The sequence below is a fragment of the Alosa alosa genome, chromosome 16 (assembly GCF_017589495.1).
Source record: "Alosa alosa isolate M-15738 ecotype Scorff River chromosome 16, AALO_Geno_1.1, whole genome shotgun sequence".
Classification (NCBI taxonomy): domain Eukaryota; kingdom Metazoa; phylum Chordata; class Actinopteri; order Clupeiformes; family Clupeidae; genus Alosa; species Alosa alosa.
In genome coordinates, this window is record NC_063204.1 from 21,017,912 (window position 1) to 21,030,950 (window position 13,039).

At 41.8% G+C, this 13,039-nt stretch overlaps 1 protein-coding gene across 1 annotated transcript; it reads left to right on the forward strand.

The window, feature by feature from the left end:
- Positions 1 to 4,133: 4,133 nt before the first annotated feature.
- On the forward strand, positions 4,134 to 5,609 carry LOC125309142 (alpha-1D adrenergic receptor-like). Its single transcript, XM_048265873.1, has 3 exons — positions 4,134 to 5,043; positions 5,291 to 5,433; positions 5,544 to 5,609. Exons 1-3 carry the CDS (start codon positions 4,134 to 4,136, stop codon positions 5,607 to 5,609), a joined length of 1,119 nt encoding a protein of 372 aa, XP_048121830.1.
- Positions 5,610 to 13,039: the final 7,430 nt, after the last annotated feature.

Genomic DNA, 13,039 nt, shown 5'->3' on the forward strand with positions numbered 1-13,039 from the left:
ATTATGCCTTCAGACTTCTCACTGTGTTTAGGGCTTCACCCTTAGAGGAAACACACACACACACAAGTGCTACTGTGTGTGTGTGTGTGTGTGTGTGTGTTAGTGGGATGGTGGAAGTTGTTAGCAGCTTTAAGTTGTTTAATTAGCAAACTGACCTTTAAGTCTCAGAACATCTCTGCTGCCCTATCACCCAGTCAGAATTGTTCTCTTGCCTGCATGCACATGTGCACACACACAAAGGATAGCTGACTTTGTTTTTTCTTTCTTTGTGTGTGTGTGTTTGTTTGGGGGTGCACATGTGATACACACATGTGAGGAAAAAAGGAAAAGGAAAGGGAAATCCATTGGATCAACATGATATGTTACTAAAATAAAGTCTCAAATCTCAAGACACCCTTAGGCTTATGCTTCTGTTATAGTAGAACACATTATCTGGCTCATTAAATTATTCTCCAAGCTAGAGAAACAAACAATTAGAGTCAACAGTAGCCCTGACAATTCTTGCTTCATTGCATGTGTAGGGTATAATGTTAAGTTCCTCACCTAAAATGTCAAAATGTGACTTTGAAGTGGGGCAAAAAAAAACATAAAAAAGCAAACATTATGGACCTCTGGCCTCTAAACGGGCATGCTGACGTGAGGTTTATGCTCTATAAGAGGTCAAATGAGGTGAGATGTAATTTACTCTCTGTATGTAAATGGCAGACCCCCAGCAGAGAGTGGAGGTCACGTCACATCATATTGCATTACACACTTTCTTATACACATAGGGATGTGCACAGAGATTACAAAATAAAATTGCTTTAAAACAAGTGGGTAATGTATAGGCTAGCACATGTCTGACTAACTGATTTATTAAAATACCCTCACAGTACCCTAAAATACCCTGCAAATATTTCATACTCAACAGATTTCTACAAAAGAATCAGTAGTAGTATTATACAATCCCACATGTAAGGCAGGGCTGTCTATATCATGTATTGATAAAGAGCTATTGGCAAAGAACAAACTAGTGGAATGAGGCCTAGTTATTGGGTAAGAAGCCAACAAAATTATGTTAATGTTTAATGTTTAAGTTAATGTTTGTTTCAGACATTTAAAAAAGAGACATAAAGTGAAAATAATGTGGAAAAAAGTCAGAATTTCGAGATACAAAGTCAAAATAAACAACATCCTAGCAGGCTGAGGCAGGACACAGCACAACTCCATGCACTTTCAGCCAGAGAAGCCAGAATGTTATCATTTGTTACCTCGTTTAAAATAAGGCCTGAACCTGTGTTCCTCCAATTATTCCCTGCTACAGCCTAAACTATTTTGCACTTCAATTGTAACCATACACACACAGTTGGAGTAGTTATGATGATACTGCATTAAGATAATCACAAAACATATTTACTGAGTTTAACAGTTCAGAAATAGTCAAATATAGTGTCCATTTCAGCACTCCATTAAATAATGTAGAAGTGGTCATCTAGTTCAGCTAGTTAATCTAATTGTAATGTAATGTAATGGCCATCTATACATGCTATCTTCCTTTTTCAGGACAGTCTGGACTACCCATATCTGGGAAAGTTTGATGTGATAATATTAGCATGTCTTATGTCAGGCTTTACATCAAGAAAAAATAATTTGCGTCTCATCATTCATACAGTAGGCCTATGTTTGCATTCATGTCACTAGGAAATTGTTCCAGTATTCTGCATGCCAATAGAAATACAGCTGTGTGGGATTGTCTGGAATCTGAAAGAACCATGATGGTGGGAAGATCTATGGCTAAGCAATTTACAAATATGTATGTACTAACATACATAGTTTAAATTAGAATACACTAGTGCAGTCCCTGTTCAAACATTCCTGTAGAAAACCTATCCCAATGACATGCCCGCAGGTATGCCTGCTTTAAATGATAAGGAAAAACATCATTACAGCTAAGCATTCAATAATGAATACTGAATATTATATTATAATGTATTAGCCTATAATTAATGTGTAGTAAGCAGAATTTAGGCATAGCTGCATATGTTTACAGATAAAAATTACATTGCATTGCATCACTACAGTTTTTGCAACGATGTGACTCAACAATCTCTGCTTGACATCACGATCTGTCTGCCACTCGTCTGTAGCTGATCGAAATGACATAAGCCTAAAGCTTTAATGTAAGGCTATATGTTTAGCCTATTGAATAACTTAATGATATAGAAGACAAAGCATTTTGTAGAAAGATGCATCATCATAGATTTGCAATGTGACTCAAACAGTCTTTGGACTTTGGTAGCATATAGCCTATGTTTTGGCGCAAAATACTTGTAATATAAAATATTTATAGGCCTATATAAATAGCCTATGTCTTAATTATCAGTGATGCTTGTTTGATTCAGGAATTTCAGTCAAGTGGCAATCACCCTTGGCCCTTGTTTATTCTCATTTGACGAAATGTGGTTTCCATGGACCAGATTGCAGTCCTCCAGTGATTCATGGATGATGTGGCTTAAAGGTCATAGGACCGTTAAAGGATGCGAGCGTTCATGTGTATGAAATGCGTAGCCTACATGTGGCAACTGTACGCTGCAGGTGAGATGCAACCAGCCAGCTGTTGCCGCAGATGCCGTTTTTAATAGTGAATGCTGCTGTGGGTTGTGTAGGCTACCGGGAGAAACCATCATATCTGCAAGAGCTGTGGATGTGCGTGACACTTGTGCCTGGACTAGTGAGACCGTTTCACAGTCACGTTCCCACATAGCCTGATTCAGGTTGGCTGTGGCTGGGCAGGTTCAAACGAGCTAGACCGTCATGAACACTCGTGGTGCTCCTTTAAGAAGGCTAATCCAGCGACATCACTGGCAAATATCAGATTTGCTGAAATTATCTTGTTAGGTTACACAACTGGCTTTAGTAGGTAAACCATATCTACCCGACAGAGTAGCCTAACCCATGCCAAAACAGACTGGAACCAATATGTGCATTACTGAGTCTAGTAATAGGCCTACACGTCTTCTGAAAGAATTTCTAATGGGAGAACCTAGGCTACTTGTGTGACAATAGTCTATCCAGGCTATCCGTTTTAATAATCTTGTTCCACTTCACGGAACCCGGCGAAAACGCAACGCAAAAAAGAAAAAAAAGAACACATTCAAAGGCTAACTGTAGACCGTAAGCTGTAAATTAAACTGTATCACACTAAGGCTAAATCTGAAAATTAACTCAGGAACACATAAATCCCTATGCGTTAGAAAACTAGGCCTACTAAATGCGTAATAATGTCATTAACATTAACAGCACAATACGATGCAAAGACTTGGCTACTCAATTTTCAATTCAAATTATTCATTCATTCATTATGCTATTCAAATTTCACGACCTACTGGACACTGTGGAGGCTGTGTTCCGGATTACTTAGTGGCAAATTATCTTTCACCTGTCACAGCATAACAAAAAAGCATAGCCTATTTGTGGGCATGTGGCCTACTGGTTAGCACTTCAGACCTGTAGCCGGTTCGAACCCTGACCAGTAGGCACAGTTGAAGTGCCCTTGAGCAAGGCACCTAACCCCTCACTGCTCCCCGAGCGCCGCTCTTGATGCAGGCAGCTCACTGTGCCGGGAGTGTGTGCTTCACCTCACCTCACATGTGTGTTTCACTAATTCACGAATTGGGATAAATGAGGGATAAATTTCCCTCACGGGATCAAAAGAGTATATATACTTATAGCCTACAGCCTACTCTAACATGTAGCCTATGGTTCAAGTAGTGTCTGACCAAATAGGCTATGTAGTTTTGTCGCCTCCTGTTGGAACGTGTGTATGTGTGGAGGGATCGGTGGTGGAGCTGCGATGACCTGCAGTTTCAGCCGAGTTCCAGTCGGGATTCAGCCGCAGACGCGTCCTGCTCTTTCTCTCAACAACAACGGGGAAAAAAACATCAGCGTATTCCGACATCATGAAACAAACATTCGTACGGGTGAGAAAGCTTTAGGCTATGTAGAATTTGTTGTCTTTAAAAGTTAGTAATGTAACTTTAAGAAACTTTCAGATTTTGTACATTAATTCAATGCAACTTTTGTGTGGTGATTTTTATTTTGTCAGTTGTGGGTCAAGAAGTCTACTGAATAGAAAAAAAAATAGTGTTAACACCATGACTGACAAAGAAGTAGGTGTGACTGTTATCAGCCCAATCACTGGCTTGCCTCTGCATAGCAACAGCAGTGAAGAGCCTTCTACCTCCTGTCCCTACCTGGCACTGAATGCTCACAGCATGGGTGTGGCATCTTTACTGGCCATGTTTATTTCACTTGCCGCTTTTGGGAATACGCTGGTCATCCTGTCAGTGCTGTGGAACCGCCAGTTACAAACAGCCACCAACCTCTTCATTGGCAACCTGGCAGTGGCGGACCTGCTCCTCAGCGTCTGCGTTTTGCCGTTCTCGGCCACGCTGGAGGTGCTTGGCTGCTGGCCGTTTGGCCGCCTGTTCTGCGACGCGTGGGCTGCGCTCGACGTCCTGTGCTGCTCGGCGTCCATCCTGAGCCTGTGCGCCATCGCCGTAGACCGTTACATGGGCGTGCGCCACTCCCTGCACTACCGCTCCCTGGTGACCAGGCGGCGGGCCGGTGTAGTTCTGGTCTGTGTGTGGACGGTGTGCGTGGCCCTGTCGGTGCCGCCGTTGCTGGGCTGGAAGGAGGCCCGCCCGCCGGACGCCAAGATCTGCACAGTCACCCAGGAACCCGGCTACGCACTCTTCTCCTCATTGCTCTCCTTCTACCTGCCCCTGGGCGTGGTGCTGGCGGTGTACGCGCAGGTGTATGTGGTGGCGCGCCGGACCACACACTTCCTGGAGAGGGGTGTGAAGCGGGAGGGCGGGGAGGTGGTGCTGAGGATCCATCGGCGTGGGGCCGTGCTGGGGGAGGACATATCCGGGGGGGCCAGGAGGATGAATGCCCGCGTGCTGCAGCGCTTCACCCGGGAGAAGAAGGCTGCAAAGACCCTGGCCATGGTGGTGGGGGTGTTCATCCTTTGCTGGCTGCCTTTCTTCATTGTACTACCACTGGGTATGTACACAATAATATGCAACCGCAGCAACACCAACAACAAGCACTCAGATAATGAAATAGTCATGGTAGACATTGTTTGTCTGTGATGTCACACACAAACACACATGTACTGACATCTGTGTCATCCACACTGAAAGACCTTGATGCTTTAACCGATTGGAATTTTCTCTGTCATCTTTGTTCTGTGTGTCTGTGTGTGTGTGTGTGTGTGTGTGTGTGTGTGTGTGTGTGTGTGTGTGTGCAGGTGCCATGTTCCCCATGTTAAAGCCGACTGAGACCATCTTTAAGGTGGCGTTCTGGCTTGGCTACTCCAACAGCTGCATCAACCCTTTTATCTACCCTTGCTCCAACCAGGAGTTCCGTCGAGCTTTCATGAAACTGCTGCGGGTATCACTGATCTCCAGGAAGTCTGACTGCTCTTTACAAGGCACAAACCCATCACAGAGGCCACCCCTTCAAGTCTCAGTGCCTCTCACAGGTCTCCACCTCAACATTAGCTGGTGGAGACAGTTCAGAGGGGCATCCTTATGGCTGCAGGAAATAATGAACACGCTGACCAGTAAGGTCAGGCGTAGGTCACACAGGAACAGCACCCAAAATTCTATGGAAGGAAACCTTAATTCAGTTTCAATGGAAATTTCTAATGTGTCGACAAACTGAGCAACAATTTTATAGACTAACATGCTAAAAGGTCGTAACACAGGAATTTCTATTGGCTAACACCGTGGATGTTATCCAATCACAGCCTATTTTTGTTAGAGAGTCTTAAGGCGGCTTAACAGGATAACGACAGTCCCAAAGCACGGTGAACAACAAGGAAGGTGGCTATGGCGAACGAAGAGCGGTTGTTTGAATCGGCGTTGGCGCCAACTTTGAGGAGTTGACTTGTGCTTTTTTGAGCAACACAATGCACTTAAGTCATTCCTTTCAAGAAGGATGTATTTGCCGCTTTGCCGAATCGGATAATGATATGGTCGTGAAGGCTGGCCTATTGCATGCCTAGGCAGTTTGAAAGACAATTCTCTGCCCGCCTCTTGGATTAAGCGAGGTGAATGGCTCGATTCCAGACTATACATTTCAATGATATAGGATGGCCCGCCAGGCTAGCAATAGCCCTCAATTCTCCTGCAAAATGAACTTTACATTTAAAACAATGTTTTTTCTTCCCAGAACGGTATTTTGTTTTCAAATGACCAACCATCATAGGAATAGACATTTATAAGAACTAGTTGAACACTGACGTACTCAATGAAAAACATGATGAATGGAAAACACTTCTTCTCCATTCATCATAATGACTTAGGCCTTTTTTTGTTCAGTGTTACACTTACTATAGACAGTACATACCTATGTGTGTTGTAAAATATTTGAGAATATTGTTTTTATACTCAGAACACACAAATACATGGTAACAAATATATTTTATTTTTCCCACAAAAACAATAAGTATAAGTATATATACTCTTTTGATCCTGTGAGGGAAATTTGGTCTCTGCATTTATCCCAATCCGTGAATTAGTGAAACACACTCAGCACACAGTGAAGTGAAGCACAGGCGCCAAAACCTATTTTGACCAGGGGTGCTGAATAACAAAATAATGGATAATGGATGTTTCCCCCCCCCCCCCCCCCTGGACATGTTTAGGATTTTGACTGCTAAATAAGTCATTTTAGTGCAGTGTGTGGGTGATAGCGAGAAGTTTTAGAAAAGTCCTGGGCAGCCACAAATTCCAATGTTCCGCGACAGCACTCCGAGTCCACTGTGCCCACCCTAACCCCACAGAAGCGCGACTTGACATTGTTAGCCTATTTCAGTATAGCTAAGGAAAATTACTTTTCTGATCGTCAAAACCACACCAGAGATGTTAGGCTTTAAATATAGGCTAATAATCAGGCTGCAATGATCTCGCAAATAATTTCTGAATAGCCTATAGAGTGTGTCGTCTCCACAGCAAGTAGGCCTATGTGTCCTAATAATTTCTATCTTAGCGACTAGGAAAGTAAAATGATTTCACTAGCTATGCATTTATTATTTTTGCAAAACTGTAAAACACAATTAAAGTTTCTTTCAGCTTATCCATGGTTTTTTTTGAACGTGTAAATCACATAGAATATGTAGGCCTATATCAACCGTAGGCCTACACACTTGATCGTTATCACATAGATGAAACCACGCTACGGTTCTTACAGTAACTGACTCACGCTCACGCTGATCTCTATAACTGTTTCATTTTAGTAGCCTATATTCAAACCTATCCATAACCCTTTTTTGCTATTTGACTCATCATTTCACATACAAAATATAAATAATGTCAGACAGCGAATTAGTAATTATTTAAAAATATATATAATATTTTTTAAAAATCTATCTCCTGCCAGCAGGGGGTGCTGCAGCACCCTCAGCACCCCCCTTCCCGCGCCCTTGGTGAAGCACACACTAATCCCGGTGCAGTGAGCTGCCTGCAACAACAGCGGTGCTCGGGGAGCAGCGAGGAGTTAGGTGCCTTGCTCAAAGGCACTTCAGCCGTGCCTACTGGTCGGGGCTCAAACCGGCAACTCTCTGGTTGCAAGTCCGAAGCGCTAACCAGTAGGCCACGGCTACCCCCTGTGTACATCCCAAACAACACAAAACACACAGGGCCAGATGTACTAATGCTTTTGCGCCCACTTCAGGCGTATTTGTTTCGCAATGGTAATGCGGTAAAATCATTGCAGGTATGTGCAAACAGGCCGCAATGATGTAAAAGCCGCGAAACTGCCTGTCGCTGAAACTGAAAGTGGCAGATTATGCGTTTGTCATGTCATGCATATGCATTCATGGGAGGATCCAGGGAAAGTGGGAGTTTAGCGTGAAAAAGATGGGAGGGGAAGAGTAAAGAGCCTAATTATGTATTCCACGGTATGTACAAAGACTGCTCCTAAAAGCGCCGCGCCTATTCTGCTTAAATACTTCACTTTGTAAAAGCAGGTGTTAATCCAAATTGCAGTTCAATGCGTCAATAAGAGAACCTTTCAAAAAACAACAGAATCGCTATTTAGAGCACCAGTTTTTGTGGTGAAAGTATTTGTAGGCTACTACCAAAAGCAACCTTAACTTTTGTTGGCCTTTCAATGTCTTACTTTCACTTTCCGCGCCATTCACTTAAACTTTCCTACTTGCTAGATTTGACCAATCTTCCATAGCCTATATACGTGCACAAGTAGTTTGAGTAGAACTACTGATCTTCATTATCTCTTAGCTTGTTTACATCTGATCATGTATGGTATTATTTCATGATAGCTTAAAGGGGTGGTTCAGGATTTTGGACATAGGACCTCATTTCCAAGTAAGCAAGTGTGATATTTATCAGTGGAGACCGTTTTCAGCACGTTTCATCCAGTCCATCTAATTGCAGAGTTCGCAGGTGCTAGGCTAGCGCAAGTCAACGGTATGTGCTAGCCTGCCACTAAAGACAGTCTTACCCACTCCAAAGTACACCCGAGGCAAATAAATTATAACGCCAGACTATCGATGTAAATGTCTGTATTGACAGTGTTATTTCTAACGCTATTCTATCCTTGCATTTCAACGATCGCATTACATTTTGAGGGACTAGTTTCTTAGCAGCGCGAATTATACTTGCTCGGTTAGTAGTAATGCGCCGAAAAGTAAACAGTAAAGCGCATTCCAATGGGGATACCTAGTAGTAGCCTTGGTAATATCAGTCCGCCGCTGAGTTGCAAAATGACTACTAACAACTTTAGGGACCAAAGTATAACTATTGCAACGCGATGCAAGGGTAGTTGTATTTCTTACACTATTCTATCAACAGACATTTACATCGATTGTCTGGAATTTGCCTCAGGTGTACTTTGGAGTGGGTAAGACTATCTTTAGTGGCAGGCTAGCACATACCGTTGACTTGCGCTAGCTCTGCAATTAGAAGGACTGGATGAAACGTGCTGAAAACGGTCTCCACTGATAAATATCACACTTGCTTACTTGGAAATAAGGTCTTATGTCCAAAATCCTGAACCACCCCTTTAACGTTTGATTCTTTTTAATGTTGTCATCAGTTAACTTCATTCAACTGCGCTTGTATGTAGGCGCTACCATTCAGTTGTGGACGTTCGTAAATTGTGTTTATGGGCGGAGAAAGGCACAGTTTACACTAAGGATTGAACGATTGATAAATATGACGGAAACTTGGGTCTGACAGCGTTCGCAATCTGCGGTGTGTCCATGACGCTGATAACGCTACGTTCGCAAATGTACGTACATCTGGCCCACAGTGTACATCCTAAACAACACAAAGTTGCACATACAGTGGTCTACATAACAATAGAAGAATTTACTGTATAGTCACAGTAAAAAACAACAACTATGCTGCATCCTCTCTTCTGTTTCGGTCTGGCCACAGTACCTCATCCACCTCACAAGCATTATACTAAAACTCTGATTGCTAATTGTAAAACTGTGTGACTGGTGTTTGCCCATGTGATGAGTCAGTGTGCATAGTAGGGCAATTAACTTTAGAATTTGAATGGCAGTGTGTTCCTTGTGAAAACAAGAGATTTTCTTCATGAAAATTGTGCCAAATGCAGAGAATAGTGTTTTGAAAAAAGTGTGCTTTAGAACTGCAATTTGAGTGTAAAGCAGGAATTGTGCTTGTGGTTTAGCAGAATTGGTTCAGGGGGTTGGTGCACGAGTTACATGTTGTGATCATTGTGTCTCAAGTACCAGTAATTGTGTGTAAACAATTGAGAAAAACTGTAATAATACTGTAATGGACTTTAATCATATTTGTACAAATGTGATTTGTGTTTGTAAAAATGTGTAAAATTGTGTTTAACCGTATGTCTACCACAAGCATAAATTATTTACTAATTTACTTATAAAATATGTTTAATTTATGAATGTAATTAGCTTCACAATGGCCCTCTCTATCATACTTTAATTGATCTGACTAACATCATACAGAGGGACTGAAGTGTTCTTTCTGTACAGTAAAGATTGGGGAAAATGAACTCTGCAAACCTAGAGTAATACATTGCGTCAAGCTGTGAAAGAAGCTGTAAATCCTGACTGTATGTAGGCACACAGACGTGTGTGTGTGTGTGTGAGAGAGAGAGAGAGAGAGAGTGAGAGAGAGAGAGAGTGTCTGTGTGGGTGTGTAGGGGTAGGTGTGTGTTTGTGAACATGGACTCATTTCAGGGAGGATTTAGGAAGGATTTAAAGTTTTACTGAGATAATTGAGGCCAATTTCACACTGGGAAGAGCCTTGTACCAAGCCTGACAGAGAAGATATCAGTTATACTTCCACACACACTCACTTATGTACACACAAAGGTGCAAAGCATCCAGACATCCAGACAAACCCAACGACCCAAAAAATAGAAGCCAATAATCAGCTTAGTCATTGAAACGAAGCACTTTTGCTCTAATTTGATCTTTTATGCCCTCTATCTGTGTGTGTGTGTGTGTGTGTGCATGTGTGTGTTTCTGAGTGTGTAGAAAGTGAAGGGAAAGTATTAAAAGGGATAATAGGCCATACAAGTGCTCTCTTCCTTCTCCCCTCAGGTCGACCTGACCTATTTTTTTCGTCAGATGTCTGAGATACATCTCACACAGATTTGTCACACACTCTCTCCATTACAATCATGTGTGTTTAGTCTCTGCTCTAAACACACAGACACACTTTCTGCCATTCTGTAAACTGCTGATTAACACAAGCCCAGATAAAAATCAACAGGTTGATAAACATACAGGGAAAGGGATTTGTGAATCATCAGCTGATGACAGAGGCGGGCAATCAGCAGGGGTTAACGCTGCTTCAAGAGGACAGGCAAAGTGAGGATGTGAGTATTTGGTCACAAATTACGCTTTCCTTGTTTTTTAAATGTAACCTGTAGTAAATAGATTTCCCTAACCCAAAATAGCCACACACACACACCTTTGTACCTTTATTAGACATCTAGACTAATATTGACTAAGAAATAATACTGTTACATTTTATTCCTGATACACACCAAAGAAACTAGAACTTACAGTATATTCTGGAGATAAACATATCGCTAAGCCTCATATTGGAATTCCAAGAACACCTTAATCAGCAAGGAAGACTATACAAGCCTGACCCAGTAGCGGCCTATGTCTGCTCATATTTCAATGAAATTAATTGTGAATAAAGATCATGCTTTTACGTCAGGTTTACTGGAGGAAGAAATAATGAGAGTCAGTGCACTGCGCTATCAGTCAGTGTGGTGTCAGCTTATTCCATACGCTTACAAAAAAAACATGCATGATGTCACTGTATGGATATGTAGGCACAGTATAATCTGTATTAATCAACCTTAACGCAAACACAGCGTCCCAAACACAGACACAATGATTTCACACACATTTCATTAACTTCAAATATCTCCTAATCCTTGAGAAAAGTGTTTACACATACACTTAATGCAGAAATAGACAAGACTTCTTAGCCTCATAAATAAAAAATGTTTTGTCACTATTATTTACACATTGACTTGAGCAAGATATACTGTGTTTCCCCACTAAATAAAAACATCTTATAGGTACAGTGAAGAAAAACACAAACTGCACCCAGTTACATAAAATTAGGCCTACTACTCTGCCACAAGAAACCAGTAAGGAAATTTTGAGCGCTTTTGATCCCTCAGGAAATTTGTTTAAAGCAAAGCTTGGTCCTTAATGGAAAAGGAACATAAACACATCACGAAAATTAAACACCATTATTTATGGTGAGTAAAATTGCATTTGTAACTCCAACGTTTGACAGCTTCATCTGATAACACAAAGGGCCACAGCAATTTGAGAATAAGCACACTGTAGTGTTACGCATGGAAACAGAGAGGACAATGACAACTATGTAGACAACATAAAAAGGACAAGAAAAATTAAGTGATGAAAAGAACACAGCACTTCTTTATTGAACTAATTTGCCAAATTAACACCTCTGTAAAAAACATTTAGTGATTCCATTATATAGTATAATATATAATTTTATGTGAGCAACTGCTTATCCTGAAACTTTAGTTCACCCCCAGGTGTCCACAACTAAAAACTGTTGAAAATATAACAAAATAATAAAGGTCTGATATTAAATAAAGCAATTAACTAAACAAATAACTAGAAATTGTCATTCTTACTAATTTTAGCTATACAATTGTCGCTTAGAAAGACGGTTTTTATCTTGGGTTAGATGTGCGAAAGGCGCCGTTGCTTACAAACAAAAAGGTCGATTGGATGGTCAAAATGTCCAGGATTTTTGTCAGACACAGGTGGCAACCCTAGTCTGGTCACTCACAATTGGGATTCCTTTCCAACACTCGCATCGGCGCCATAGCGCTTTCTTTGAAATCATTGGTCCAGCCTAACCAATTACATTATTCAGGGATTCAACTTTCTACTTCACCTAAACTTTACAAACTGACACTAAACAACATTGGCAGTCAGGAAACAATGTGGGCCTTCGCACTTCGGACTTTTAACCGGTTCAAACCCCGACCAGTAGGGCTGAGGTGCCCTTGAGCAAGGCACCTAACCCCTCACTGCTGCTGTTGTTGCAGGCAGCTCACTGCGCTGGGATTAGTGTGTGTGCTTCACCTCACTGTTATGTGTGTTCACTGCAGGGACGTGCACAGGAATTTTGAGGGGCAGTTGCTCTGACCTGAAAAAAAAGGGTAGCCTATAGGCTATGTGATAACGGGCTGCTTCTCTGCAAGTTTTCTGTCTGATTATTTAGGCTAAACGTGGCAAACTCAGCCTGGATTTATGAAGATTTTAATTAATTTCATAAAACTTGATGACGATGATCTTTCGTTTGTTATACATCACAAACTCACCTTTTCCGACAACGTTGAGTCGTCTCATAGCCTACTGTACGACAACCGCGACAATCTCCTTCTAGGGCCGCTTATGCAGGCTCAGCTCAGTTGCCGGTCGCGTGCAGCGCTGCAGCCACATAAACAGAGTTTGCCCTTCCCCTAC